Here is a 15,318-nt window from a genome sequence, read left to right on the forward strand (position 1 = left end):
AGAGAGAGAGAGAGAGAGAGAGAGAGAGAGAGAAGGAAGGAAGAAGAGGGAAGGAGAGGGAGGGAGAGGGAGGGAGAGAGGGAGGGAGAGAGGAGGCTGGGCCTGGCTTGAGCATCTGAGACCTCAAAGCCAATCCCAACAGTAACACACTTCCTCCAACAAGGCCACAGCTCTTGAATAGTGCCACTCCCTATAGGCCAAGCATTCAAATACATGGGGCCATTCCTATTCAAACCTCTATACACAGGCAGGGTTTAAGGCTTCCCTTTTGGCTGGATCTTTGTCAACACTGTTGTTTCTTTTCTTCATGAAGGTCATGCTGAGTATAGAAATTGAATGCCAATGTGGCTATGAGCTGGATGGCTGAAATGAAGCTGAGCGTCTGCTTCCTGTGGCTCACTGGCCTTTCAGGCTACTCTACAGACCTGTCTACAGACCATATATATGCTAGATATTAGTCTGCTGTCAGATAAGTAGCTGGCAAAGTTTTCTCCCATTCTGTTTCTTGGTCTGGTGACTCTTCCCTTTGCTATACCAAATTTTAATTTAATGCTTTCAAGTTTCTAAGTAGCTAAGCCCTGATATTTCCTAGGTTATTGGAGTCCCAGTCATAGAGTCTTTGCCTATGCCTATATCTTGAAGGGTTTTTCCCTATATTTTCTTCTATTAGTATCAAAGTTTCAGGTCTTTGATCAGTTTTTTTCAGTTGTTTAGGGCAAAGTGAGGGGTGGATATAGTCTCACTCTTTACACGTGGGTATCCAGTTCTTCCAGCGCCATTTGTTAAATGTTTGGCCATCTCTGTCAAGAATCGGGCGGCTATAGCTGTGTGAGTTTGTTTCTGGGTTCTCTGTTATGTTGTGTGGGTCTTTGAGTCTGCCTTCATGCTGGAACCATGCAGTTAGTTACGGTGGCTCTATACTGCACCTAACTCTGAGCTGTGACACTTCCAGCCTGCTCAGGATTCTTCTGTGCCCCCAATATACATTAGGATTGTTTTTATATTTCTGTAAAGAATGTCAATGGAGTTGTTCTGACAACTGGACTGAGGCAGTAGATCATTTTCAGTAGTGTAGCCATTTCCACAATATCCTGCCAGCCCATGAACATGGGATGTCTGCCTTCTAGTACAGCCTCCAATTTCTTCTTCAGTGGTTTAGAGTTTCCACTAAGGAAGCCCTTTTATTGCCCCAGTTAGGTTTACTCCTGGGGATGTTTTGTTTGCCTTGTGTTGTTTGTTATTAATGAGATTGTCTCCCAGAAATATTTCTCTACATGCTATCTACTAAACACACATAAGAAAAAGAAAGAAAGCCAATAGTATTTTGTAGGTGGTTTGGTTTTTTGGTTTTAAATTTTTATATTTATTTGTGTGTGCGTGTGTGTGTGTGTGTGTGTGTGTGTGTGTGTGTGTGTGTGTGTTATGGTGCATGGCACATGTATGGAGATCAGGGGACAACTTGCAGGAATCAGTCCTGTCTTTTCATCATGTGCGTTCTAGGGAAAGAACTCAGGCTGTCGGCCTTGCCAGCAAGCACCTTTGCCCACTGAGCTGTCACACTGCTTGCAGATGGGTTTGTTACATTGATTTTGGTTTTTGTTTTTTTTATCTTGGGTTTATTTGTTTTTGGCCTGGAACGCAGAGATGTGCCTGCCTTTGGCTCCCTAATGCTGGGATAAGAGGTGTGCTCCACCATGGTGTACTTATTTTGTATCATGCTACTTTCCTGAAAGTTTTTATTGTCTGTAAGAGTATTCTGACGGAATTCTCAATGCCTGTCAAGTATAGGCTCATATTGTCTGCAAATACTCTGAGTTCTCGTTCTCCTGTTTGTAGCTCATTTATTTCTTTCTCTTGCCTCATTGCTCTCTAGCAAATAATCCCAGTGCTGTACTGAGTAAAGCTGGAAAGAGTGGGCACCTTTACTAATTCCTGATTTTAGAGGAAATGCTTTCAGTTTTCCCACTTGGTATAACATTGGATATAAATTTATCATAGACAGCCTTGGTTTTTTGTTTTTTATTTTTATTTTTTTTTGTTTTTTTTGGTTTTTGTTTTCTTTTGTTTTGTTTTGTTTTTTTAAGAAGTCACAGATGTCTCTGGAATCCCTTTCATTACCAGTGCTCATTCTGTGGTTGTGAATCATTTAAGTGCACTTGTCCTGCGAGGTCTTCACGGCTCCATTAGCACTAGCAGATGACATTGCTGGGTCTAGTCATCTTGGCTGGCAGTCATTTGCTCTAGGGATTGTATTATATCCATGCCTTTCTGCTTAGTAGGCCCTCTCTGGGTAGTGTGGGAATTGTGAGGAGTTTGTGTTTGTCAATGAGATGGCCTTTCATTCCTGGTGCAACTCAAATACATTACATCTGAATCTTCTTCCTCTCAAGCTGTCCATCTTTGGTGACACTTTTTCCTCTTATTATTAACAATTATTTCATTTCTTCCCTAACTAGACCTTTGCAAAGTATGGACCATGATATGCCCTTCAATAGTATACTGCAATATTTTAAAATTAAGGGGATATATCCTCAGATTCTGTTGTTTAGAAGACTTTCAATGTTGATGTCTGCTTTCGCATTGGTTTTCAAAATGCATTAAGAAATGAATCTGTAAGTAGCTCAGTGGTAGAGTTCATGCTCAGGGCCCTGAATTCAAACACCACAATGCACTCATCAAACACAGGTGGAGAGAAAATAGGCATTACTGGGGCTGTCTAGAAGACCACCTTAACCCTGAAAGCTGTCGAGTGTTTCAGTGCTACATTTGCTTGCATCTACGGCACAAAAGAAGAGCGCCAGCTGCACAGATCAGTGAAGGGCACACAATAGAAGACCAGTGGCAAGCTCTCTAAACAAAGGGTTGTCAGCAAAACAATGACCCAAAACAGGTTGGAAAACTGAAGCTCCGCAATGGCGTGAAGTACCGTGCATGCCATGGTCAAAGGAGGCTGTGTGGTCAGAGGCCAGAACCAGAGCAGGTCTGTTGTTTGGTTCCACCAAGCTTGAGCTTGTTTGTGTTTAATTTGTGTTCATTTCCTCATCACCTGTTTATCTGGCTTTTATGACTGGCTAGGAGCTTCAAGATATGGTTCATGTACCGTTTTGGTTTCGTGCACGTACGAAACAGATTGCAGCCATCTGAACCAATGCCAGTGGCAGCAAATATGGAGGACACACAAACCTAGAGATTTATTGGCAGTAGTCTTTATGTTCTTTTGCAGTAGAATCCATCTGGGAGAGAGATTCCTGCTGCATGAGTGGGTCTCAACTGTCCTGTCACAAAAGCATTTTCAGGGGTAACTCTGAGATGACAGACATGTTAATTTACTTCACTTCACTACATCACATTATCTAGTGTGTCCTGGAACACACTACATTCTTTACACAATGTGTACTATAATGTGCATGTTCTTACATAATGTATATTATAATATATATGTTCTTTACATAACATACACTATAACAATACACATCACTGTTCTATTAAAGAGCTTCCCTGTAGTGTTTCCAGACATGAATGAATCCTATTTCAGCACAGATTGCCTTTAAATTCAAGCCTCTACAAACGGGAGAAACCAAGTGATTGTTCATCTGCATCTTATTTATTTTTGCTTAACATGAAAACTTGCAGTTTCATTCATTTTCTGGCAAATGATATGGTCACATTCTGTCTGGCCAAATAAAATGCTGATAACACACACACACACACACACACACACACACACACACACACACACACACACATTTCTCTTCTTTATCTAATCATCTGTCATCTGTTGGCAGGCACCTGAGCTGCTGCTGTAGCTTGGCTGTGGTTAACAGTACTGAGATCGATATGGATGCACAGGCTCTCTCCTGAGTGCTGACTTCATTCCCTGTGGGTATACATACACCTAGTGTTTGTATAGCTGAGTCCTATAGCAGTTCCTTGTAGTTTGTCTTTTTAGGAACCTTCCTATTGTTTGCCACAGGTTACACGTGTTTACACTCCCACCAACAATGTACAAGGGTAACTTTCCCCAATTTTGATGAGGGCCATTCTGAGTGATGCAAAATGAAATCCCAGTGTAGCTTTGGGTTGTATTGTCCTCATGGCTAAGGATGAATGGCCTAGAAGCAGCCGCTGGGCTGAGAGGCTTTGGGCAGAAAAGTGGATTGACCGATGACACCTATGGAAGCTCCTGACCAGAGATCCACACAAACCCACTGGTAGCTACCACTTCTTGACTACAGGGATAATGACCTGAAGATGGACTGGGCTCTTCTGTCCCCAAAGTCCTATAAAACCCCAAGACCCCAGCTCCACATGTATGTGGTCCCTAGTCCTGTGGAGAGACCATCACCTTTCATTGTGCTGAAAACAGAACAAAGTGTTCTCATGGAAGGCCAGTTTATTCTTTTATTTCTGTGGCAACTCAGTCAATCCCTATCTAACAAAGAGTGTTTAGCATCCCCCCTCCCCATATTTATTAGCCATTAGCTGTCTGAGAAATATTGGCCCAGATCATTTGCCATTTATTGATTGCATTATTTAATCTCCTAATAACTATTTTGAGTCCCTTATACACCCTGGATATAATCCTTTGCCAGAATACTGGGATGGCAAAGATAATATTTATATGAAAAACTCAATCATAGAGGTCTGGAGAGATGACTCAGTGGTTAATAGCACTTGTTCTTGCAGAGGACCCCGGTTCAATTCCCAGCACTCACATGCTGGATCCAACCTTCTTCAGGTCTTGAAGGTACCAGGCATGTACACGGTATACATACAAACAAAGCACCCTTATACATAAAATAAAAATAAATAAAAAATTTTAACTTTTAAATTAATTATAGGACTCAATGAGAATAGTTTTCTTCTCTGGGCAGAGTGATGTATGCTTTTAATACCAACACTCAGGAGGCTGAGACAAGTAGAGCTCTGTGTAAGTTCAAGTCCAGCCTGGTCTACAAAGTGAGTTCCAGGACAGCTAGGGATACATAGTGAGACCTTGTCTTGAAAATAACAACAACAACAAAAGAATAGTTTTCTTTTTCATAAAAAATTATCCATTTTTCTGGACACATACCTGAGTGTGAAGGTGCTTGTATAGCGTGCACAAGCGTGCACAAGGTTCTGTGTTAGAGCCTATGCTGCAAGAACTAAGCTTGTGGAGTCTAGTAACACTGGCTTCGATATCCACCAAGCTCTCCCTGCTTGCAGGTAGCCTTGGCTTTATAATGGATCTTTATTTGCTAAAGATACATCTGGGCTTGTAGACACAGATGGAGACGTTGGTGTAAAGTCCCGTTTGCTATTCATTTGCAGCGGGTAAGAACTCCATCTGGGCTCTCTAAACAAAACAAAACAAAACCTTTATCTCCTTGGCAGGTTGTTTCCAACCCACAAAAGAACAATGCAAATGATTCTGACAAACTCACTGGGTCCTTATTTAAAAGCCCAGGCAGCTGCCAAGCCGCAGGACATCTTCTCTCTTCTCTTCTTTGGCGCAGAGAGAAAATGCTCTTGCAGAGATGGTCCTGTCTCTGGCTGTACATTAGGGCAGGTGTCATTCTGGGTGTCATTCTGGGCCATGAATCAAGCTTCCTGGAGCAACATGGGAAAAACAGCTGCTATCAGTTTAACAGACTGCTCTGCAACTTCCAGGAAGCAGATATGCACTGCCATGCCCAGAGAGGACGCCTAGCCCACACTTGGAACCCTAAGCTTCTGGATTTCCTAAAAAGCTCCCCGAAAAAAGGAACGGTGTGGTGGGTCAGGAATAACCTGAAGCTGCCCGGAAAGCATTCAGGGATAACCCAGGCAGGTAGGGCTCTGGTATTGGGTGTTGAGGGGGAAAGCTTCCTTGGGCTATGTTCTAGGGTGAAAAAAAGTCATCTTTAGTCTTTCCACCTTTATTTTATTTTTTCAAATTATATTTTAAGGTATTTTTTTTTCCTTTTTGAGATTTATTTATTTTATGTATGAGTGCTTTGTCTGCACATACACCTGCTTGCCAGAAGAGGGCATCAGATCCATTACAGATGGTTGTGAGCATCCATGTGGTGGCTGAGAATTGAACTCAGGACCTCTAGAAGCCTAGCCAGTGCTTTTAACTGCTGAACCACCTCTCCAATCCCTTTTCAGCTTTTATAATCAGAAAAAAAGGGTTAGCTTGACTATGATCTCTCTCCACAGGCTTCCCACTTTTGTGCCTCGGCCAACATTTGTCTCTGTAGCAACAGCAATGTACTTTTTTTTTTTCCTGAGGCAGGATCTCTCTGGGTAGCCTTGGCTGTCTTGGAATGTGCTCTGTACATTGCGTTCCAGGCCTTGAACTCACAGAGATCTTCCTGCCTGTGCCTCCTGAGTGCTGGGATTAAAGGTGTATACCACCGTTGACCGGCGACAGTGGGCTTTTCATCAGAGCTGTCTAAAACTTCGTTCCTCAGTCCTCATGCATGATGTTATTTTGCTTTATTTGATTGGGGGTATTTGGAATTTTTGTTCAGTTTTGTTTTATATTTGAGACAATTTGCTTTATAGTGCAAGGTGCCCTGAAACTTTGGTAGTCAGTCTAGACTGGTCTCAAACCCTCAATCCCCCTGTCTCAGCCTCTTGAATGTTGGCTTTCCAGGTATACAAATAGCTGCTGTTATACAAGATTCTGAAGAGAAAAAAATCTTACGGTGACTTTCTTTGTTATCTTTGCCTCCAGATTTCCTAAAACAGGAGCTAGGAGAGAAATTACCTATTTATTGTCTTTCTTACAAAATTGGGTACCATAATCTTACAGTTTTAGCAAAAATAAATAAATAAATCCAAGGAATTATTATGTCATCATGTCTCATTAATATCTAGGTAATTAGTTCTAAGATCTATGATTAAAAATATCTAAATTTTGAAAAGTAATCTATAATACTCAGGGAGAAGTCGTAACTTTTCATCTGCTGGAAGCCAGACAAATCGGGTATATATGCATATGTGTGCTTTAGTGCCACAGTGTGTGTGTATGTGTAGGCCGAGTATCAAACTCAGATGTTTCTCCTCACTTCCCACCTTGTCTGGGGCAAGGACTCTTTTGTTATCTGCCACAGCATACCCCAGGTCCCACAGGTCTCTAGGACTCTCCTTCTTCCACCTCCCATCTCACCTAAGAACACTGAGATGACAGACATGGGCTACCATGCCTGGCCCTACATGGGCTCCGGGGATTCAAACTTGGGTCCTCACAGTTGCCCAGCAAGTGCTTTGCTCACTGAGCCATCTCCCCTGTCTGACTCTGAAGAATGAGACTCAACTGAGTCTGTTGCCCCTCCAGGAGGTGTTGATGTCTTAAGGAACCAAAAGCCTGGCGAGTGCACTTCCGTGGTCACATACTCTAGTGCTGTCTTCTCAAGATGGGACCAGTGCTTAAAGAAGCATCATTTCATTTGCCAGGCTGGTGAGTAACCAAACTGCATCAATTTTAGTTTCAGAATTGATTTTATATAAGGAATGCACATGAGAGGATTTATTTTAAATAATCTGACCATAGGGCAGATATAAAAATTTCTATTTTAAGTTATCTTTTTTTAACATCTCCTGTTTGCCTGTGGAGATGGGAGTTGGGGTTGGCACATGTGCCACAGGATACATATGGAGGTCAGTGGTCAACTTGTAGGAGTTGGTTCTCTCCTACCAGGTGGGCTCTGGGGTTTAAACACAGGTCATCAGGCTTAGTGGCAGGTGCCTTTTGCCTCCAAATCATCCCTCCAGCCTGCAGTTTCTAGTTTCATGGCACTGGTTATCCCAAGAAGCTGCCCCTTGGAGTGAGTAAGTCTTCATCCCTCCACGCTAGCAGCTAGATGAACTCTCAGGGTTGACCTGGTTGAAGTGCAGGAGAGGTTGTAGAGTCTAAAGGAGAGCTCGTAGCTTCCACTCTCTGAATGCTTACCCCTGGTCTGATCAGCAGAGAGCCGTAGAGACAAAATGGAAAAGAAATGAGGATGTAGCGTAGGAAAACGAGAGGGCCAGAGGCAATGAGCTCTAAGAAGTGTGCTTCCCTGAATCTGGAAGATCAGAATGGTCGGTCTGTGTGTGTGTGTGTGTGTGCGCGCGCGCGCGCGCGCGCGCACGCGCACATGCGTGCACATGCGAATGCATGTGCATGTATGTTGGCATGACTGTCATTTCTACATATGTGCATATGAATACATGAATTCAGGTTCCTATAGAGGTCAGAGGCAATGGATTCGCACTGGGGCTGGAGTTAGAGGCAGATGTGAGCTCCTGGCATGAGAGCTTGGACTCAAACTCAGGTCCTCTGCAAGAGGTGTGCACACACCCTAAGCTCACTCTCTACATACCTGACATATTTAACTACCCCTGGCAGTGGCAGATGCCTTCATAAAGCATTCAACCTTGGCCTGGTGGATTCTTGAAGTCCTTGCAATATCACAATCTAGACAGACATTTCATCCTACTTTTTTTTTGACAGTCTTGATTTATAGCTCTAGCTGTCATGAAACTAGCTCTTTAGAACAGACTAGTCTCCAAAAGATCTTCCTGTCTCTACTCCAGGAGTGCTGGGATTAAAGGTGTGTGCCACCGCTGCCTGGCAAGAATTCTTGACTTTTGACTACAAATACAGTCCTCCCCACCTCTGTGCTGTCTGCAAGGGTGACCTTGAACTTCTGTGCTGGGCATCAAGGACATCACTCCAAAATCCAGCTTCTGTTGGTGGAGAATCTAATATGTGGAACGTTTTAGAGGTTCCTAGGCCACCAGGTCCCCTTCCTAGTGACTGTTATTTGTTGCTAGTCTCCTCCTCTGTCTTCGTGTGAGGCCACAACTGTTCTCTCTGCCCCCCACTCTGAGGATGTATACCTCACCAGACATCATGATTTCAGACTTCTCCAGCTCCTGAACTGACAAGATTTAACTTTTTTTTATTATTTCTTCTTTTAGTTTTCTCCTCTCTTCTTCTTTCTCCCTCCCTCTTTTCTTCTTCCTGTGAGTATTGTTCACGCTAATCAAGCACCCAACACCAAGCCACACCCCTAGCCCTGACCTTCTGCCCTGTCTAAATTGCTTTGTCTGTGATACTCTATCAGCACAAAACAAACTAAAAAGACAGTAAAACACTTGGATCAAGAACTTTACACAGCAATCCCCCAGGATAAAAATGAAGCCTTGAGCTGGGTGGTGGTGGCACACGCCTTTAATCCCAGCACTTGGGAGGCAGAGGCAGGCGGATTTCTGAGTTCGAGGCCAGCCTGGTCTACAGAGTGAGTTCCAGGACAGCCAAGGCTACACAGAGAAACCCTGTCTCGAAAAACAAGAAGAAGAAGAAGAAGAAGAAGAAGAAGAAGAAGAAGAAGAAGAAGAAGAAGAAGAAGAAGAAGAAGAAGAAGAAGAAGCCTTGAGCCGGGCAGTGGTGGCGCATGCCCTTTAATCCCAGCATTTGGGAGGCAGAGGCAGGTGGATTTCTGAGTTTGAAGCCAGCCTGGTCTACAGAATGAGTTCCAAGACAGCCAGGGCTACACAGAGAAACCCTGTCTTGAAAAAAAAAAAACCATGAAGCCTTGAACAGTATAATAATTTTCTCAAAATAATTTTGCTCAAGATCAGAAAAGGTTCCAAACTGTGTTTCTAAAGAAGACAAAAGCCGGGTGGTGGTTATGGACGCCTTTAATCCCAGCACTTGGGAGGCAGAGGCAGGCAGATTTCTGAGTTCGAGGCCAGCCTGGTCTACAGAGTGAGTTCCAGGACAGCCAGGGCTACACAGAGAAACCCTGTCTCGAAAAAAACAAAAACAACAACAACAAAAGAGGATGAAAGCTGCTGACTGCTTGCTCTTGTTGTTTTGGTTGGCATGGTGACAGGTGACTAGAGTAGAAACTGAGAACTCACATCTGGCGTACAAGCACAAGACAGAGAGAGAGCTACCTGAGAATGGTATGGGCTTTTGAAACTTCAACACCCCCCAGTGAAACACTCCCTCCTGCAAGGCCATACCTCCTAATCCTTCTCAAACAGTTCCAGCAACTGGAAACCAAGCATTCAAATATATATGAGCCTATGGGAGCTATTCTCATCCAAACCAACATACATACACACACACACACACACACACACACATACACACACATTGTAAAATAAAGTAAGAGGCAAATTATCATCTCCCCTAAGGAGGATATAGAAGGCTACTGGTTGCTGGAGGCTGAGTGAGGAGATCACAAAGAGTCATGCAAGAATGGCAGCAGCTAGACTAGGCACAGTGCTGACTGCCAGGTGGTACAGATGCAGACTAAGGAAGACTGAAGTCCTAACTTTAAGTTGAGATGTAGCCAGTGTGGTTATATGACTTTCTCTAGTGTTGTTCACTTTGTATGGGTGACGAACCCGTGTGTACGTATGTGGGAAGCATTCCAGTACATGTTGGGCTGAGAGTAAGACTCAGCAGTGAAGTGCCTGGACCACCACAAAAGCCACTCCTGTCATTTCTGGACCCTGAGTTCTACCAACCAGAGCTACAGCACCACAAAGGAAGATGATTTGCTCAGTATGTACAAGTCTCATTAGGCTCACATGTTGGCCTAATTACACCCAATTTTAGGTGCCAGTAGGATACAGTAAGATGTGGCTATGGGGGCTACTTTAGAATCTCCTCACTGCTATTTAGAGGAAATGATTGGTAATCTTTGTTTTCTTGATGATGATGATAATGATGATGATGATGATGATGTGTGTGTGTGTGTGTGTGTGTGTGTGTGTGTGTGTGTGTGTGTGATATGACTATTTTTGAGCTTACAGCCAAAGCCATCACCAACACATAAACCTTTGTGTTGGCTCACACAGACGCCTTTCCTCCTCAAGATGCAAGCATTTGGAGAAATGAGTTTGGTCTTGGTCCTCGGATACCCAGGAAAAAAAGAGGAGCTGAGACAGAGAGACACATGATCCCAGGTAATGTGTTCCTTCTCTAAGTGAGTGATCTAGTTATCCCTGGAGGTTCCTGGAGCCGAGCTAAATCCAAATGAATTATTGTGCCAGGAGCCAAGGAAGCACCTACTTGTGTCTTGAGTATCTGATCTCCATACAAAAGTATGGAGACCTTTTCTTTCTTTGTGGTGCTGGCTATCAAACCTGGGGCTCTGTGTATACTAGGCAAGTAGTCTATAGCACAGCCACCCCCCCAACCTTTTGTTCTCTCTCTCTCCCTCTGTGTGTGTGTGTGCATGTGTATATATGTACATATGTATGAATGTATAAGTATGTGTGTGTATATATATGTATATATGTGCATATGTATATGTGTATGTGTATATGTATGTGTGTGTATATTTGGACATATGTATATATGTGTGTATGTATGTGTCTTAGTCAGGGTTTCTATTCCTGAACAAACATCGTGACCAAGAAGCAAGTTGGGGAGGAAAGGGTTTACTCAGCTTACATTTCCACGCTGCTGTTCATCACCAAAGGAAGTCAGGACTGGAACTCAAGCAAGTCAGGAAGCAGGAGCTGATGTAGAGGCCATGGAGAGATGTTCCTTACTGGCTTGCTGCCCCTGGCTTGCTCAGCCTGCTCTCTTATAGAACCCAAGACTTCCAGCCCAGGGATGGCACCACCCATAAGGGGCCCTCCCTCCTTGATCACTAATTGAGAAAATGCCTTACAGCTGGATCTCATGGAGACATTTCCTCAACTGAAGCTCCTTTCTCTGTGATAACTCCATCCTGTGTCAAGTTGACACACAAAACCAGCCAGTACAGTGTGTATGTGTGTATATGTATGTATGTGTATGTATGTATGAACCATAAGTCTCCTTCTATTGCTTTGGACAGTAGTTTTTGAGACAGAGGTCTCTCTCCAGGCTCACCACTTGGCCTAGCCTAACTGGCCAGTCAGTTCTGGTGATCCTCATGTTTCTACCCCCTCGCACTGGGCTTATAGACCAGCACACGTGTGCACCACCATGCTCGGCTTCCACACAGCTCTCACATGCTGAACTCAGGTTCTCTCTCACACAGCAAGTACTTTACCATCCATCTCCCCAGCCCTCATTTTATACAAGCTTCGTGCCTTTTCTTTTTTGACACAAGGGTCTTGCTATACAATACACCCTGGACTCTGAGTCTCCCTCTCAGACTCTGGGATAATGATCAAGCCCCCACCACATCCAGCTGTATTTATTTCTCAGTATGACTTTGTCTTTTTATACACTTCATAATGAAAAGCATTTTTCTCACAAAATTTCTGTTACAAAATAAATCTTTGCTAAAATAAAATTCTTGCAAAATTCTCTCTCTCTGTCTCTCTGTCTCTCTGTCTCTCTGTCTCTCTGTCTCTCTCTCTCTCTCTCTCTCTCTCTCTTTCTCTGTCTCTCATATAAGAGCAAATGCTAATTGGGGAAGTTACACTTGCCTGAAAACACTTTAGTCTATGTCTTAGTTAGGGTTTTATTGCTGTGAAGAGACACCATGACCAAGGCAACTCTTACAAAAGAAAACATTTAATTGAAGCTGGCTTAGAGTGTCAGAGGTTTAGTCCATTATCAACATGGCGTGAAGCATGGCAGTATTCAGGCAGACATGGTGCTGGAGGAGCCGAGAGTTCTACATCTTGATCCAAAGGTAGCAAGGAGGAGACTGTTCCAACACTTGGCAAAGCTTGAGCATAGGAGACCTCAAAGCCCACCGCCCACAGTGATACACTTCCTCCAACAAGGCCACACCCACTCCAACAAGGCCACACCTCCTAATCGTGCCACTCCCCATGGGCCAAGCATATAAACACCTGAGTCTACAAGGACATAGCTATTCCAACCACCACCATTTATATCCACGTTGGATGATTAGAGAGAGCACCAAACAGAGGGTAAAACTGAGACAGGTTTACAGTGGATCTAGCGATTATTCTGGAGGTCAGAGATGACCTCATTGAGAGAAAGAATCTTGCAAGAACATGTGCACATGAACACACACACACACACACACACACACACACACACACACACACACAAACACTACAAAATAAAAGGGACAGGTTAGATGGCTCAGGTGGTAAAGGCGTATGCTATGTCAGCTTGGTAACTTGGGTTCAATTTCTAGAACCTGTGAAAGGGTGAATGAAGAGAGCCAGCCCCACACACTAATAAACAGAAGGGTTTAGACCTCCTTAATCTGCTTACCATACCTCCTTACCCTCGCTCCCATGATTTTATTAGTATAGTCTGTGGGTTATTATTCAACTAATACTTTTGCCCTCGCAGTACTGGAGGTTGAATCTAGGGTCTCACAGATGATGGGCAAGTGCTCTACACCTGAGCTGAAAACCCAGCCCTCTAAGGAAGGGATTTTTTCCCATGACTTTTAAAAAACAATGCTTTTATTAATTCTTTGAGGATATCATACAGTGTATGTTTGATCGGATTCGTTTTCCAACTTATTTCAAGTTAATCACCTACAGCTTTGCCTTCTTATTTCTCTAGGAGATGGTCCCCCGTTAGCCATGTGTTACCAACCTGCTCCTCCTGAGCTTGTAAGTACTGTAGTCACGAGACATGTGTGAAGTATCCATCTCTCTGCAGTCTGATGGGTCCTGCCAGGGTTTTATCATCTCTTAGAGTGTGCCAGGCACAGCATTCTAGAAAGGAAAGTGCAGGGTAGAGCTGGGCTAGTGGGTAACCTGAGGCCGCCAGTCTCTGGGCTGGCATGCAGAAGTGATGGCCACCTCCTTGCTTTGTTTTCCCCTCTGAGTCATCCAGAGGATGTGTGGCCACCTTTAGAAACAGGTGCAATAAGATAAGCTCTGAAGGACTGGAGAGATGGCTCCACGGGTCAGAGCACTGACTGTTCTTCCAGAGGTCCTAAGTTCAATTCCCAGTAACCACATGGTGGCTCACAACCATCAGTAATGGGATACGATGCCCTCTTCTGGTATGTCTGAAGACAGCTACAGTGTACTCATATAGATTAAATGGATAAATAAATAAAAAGATAAGCTCTGAAAATCAAAGAGAAGGTGAGGGGCCTGAGGGATGGGAAGGCGACAACTATCAGGGCAGCTACCATAGTTTCAGCCTTCCCTTCAGAGTCCTCATGTTGACCTGTTAGGACCCATCTAAACTGCTCTGTTTCTTCGATCCCATGTGGTATCCCAGAATACCCAGCAGCTTTGGCCCCCTCAGATGTCCTCAGACATGTTGGCAGAGCCCACTTTTTCTCCTGTACTCATTCTTACATTTGAGGGCTGATCTGAAGCACAGCCTCCCTCCCCACCTGCTTGCCTAAATGTTTCCTTCACAGCATGTATTCAGTACCTGATATAATGTGCCTATTCATCTCCACTCCCACGGATGCCCTAAGAGGCCCGACGCTAGACTTATTTTGTTCAATACTCCCAGTTTTCCTGAACACAGCCTAACACATAGTAGGTGTGTAATAAGTTATTAAATGATGGGCAATAAGTCCATTGTCCTCAACATGTGAAATCATGTTCTCTCAGAGGTGTTTGACAGTAGTATGTAGGCTGTGTCCTAAAGAAGATGAGGGTCCCAAAGGGAAGACAGAATACTGCCCCAATGCTACCATGCTTAATAAAATAAGACTCAACCTCTTCCTTTACATGTTTTTATCTTTTAGTCTAAGATACTGTGCTTTCCCATCGACCCAGTTTCTTCAGTACCTACAAATGCCACACACAATATGACAATCACATCCCCAACCAGAAGTACACAGATGACATCAGACACACCTGCATCCAGAACCCCACCACAGGTGACATCAGACACACCTGCATCTAGCAGCTCACCACAGGTGACATCAGACACATCTGCATCTAGCAGCTCACCACAGGTGATATCAGACATACCTGCATCTAGCAGCCTACCACGGGTGACAATATCCACACCTGCATCCAGCAATAGCTCACCACAGGTGACATCAGATACACCTGCATCCAGCACCCCACCACAGGTGACATCAGACACACCTGCATCCAGCACCCCACCACAGGTGACATCCGACACACCTGCATCCAGCAATAGCACACCACAGGTGACATCAGACACACCTGCATCCAGAACCCCACCACAGGTGACATCAGACACACCTCCATCCAGCAATAGCACACCACAGGTGACATCAGGCACACCTGCATCCAGCACCCCACCACAGGTGACATCAGAGACACCTGCATCCAGCAATAGCACACCACAGGTGACATCAGAGACACCTCCATCCAGCAATAGCACACCACAGGTGACATCAGACACACTTGCATCCAGCACCCCACCACAGGTGACATCAGGCACACCTGCATCCAGAACCCTACCACAGGTGACAC

General features: G+C 44.2%; 1 protein-coding gene across 2 annotated transcripts in view; it reads left to right on the forward strand.

Moving 5' to 3' along the window:
- The first annotated feature begins 5,372 nt into the window (after positions 1-5,372).
- Pkd1l3 (polycystin 1 like 3, transient receptor potential channel interacting) overlaps positions 5,373-15,318 on the forward strand; it is a 62,299-nt gene continuing 52,353 nt past the window's right edge. Inside the window, exons 1-5 of one of the 2 annotated variants that reach the window (XM_031341377.1) lie at positions 5,373-5,812; positions 7,307-7,429; positions 10,828-10,935; positions 13,463-13,512; positions 14,616-15,316. In XM_031341377.1, coding sequence (XP_031197237.1) covers positions 5,506-5,812; positions 7,307-7,429; positions 10,828-10,935; positions 13,463-13,512; positions 14,616-15,316 — 1,289 coding nt within the window. In that variant the 5' untranslated portion in view covers positions 5,373-5,505. The remainder of the gene's footprint in view (positions 5,813-7,306; positions 7,430-10,827; positions 10,936-13,462; positions 13,513-14,615; positions 15,317-15,318) is intronic. The other variant, XM_031341376.1, reaches the window with a different exon arrangement.

Source organism: Mastomys coucha, unplaced genomic scaffold, assembly GCF_008632895.1.
Source record: "Mastomys coucha isolate ucsf_1 unplaced genomic scaffold, UCSF_Mcou_1 pScaffold22, whole genome shotgun sequence".
NCBI lineage: Eukaryota > Metazoa > Chordata > Mammalia > Rodentia > Muridae > Mastomys > Mastomys coucha.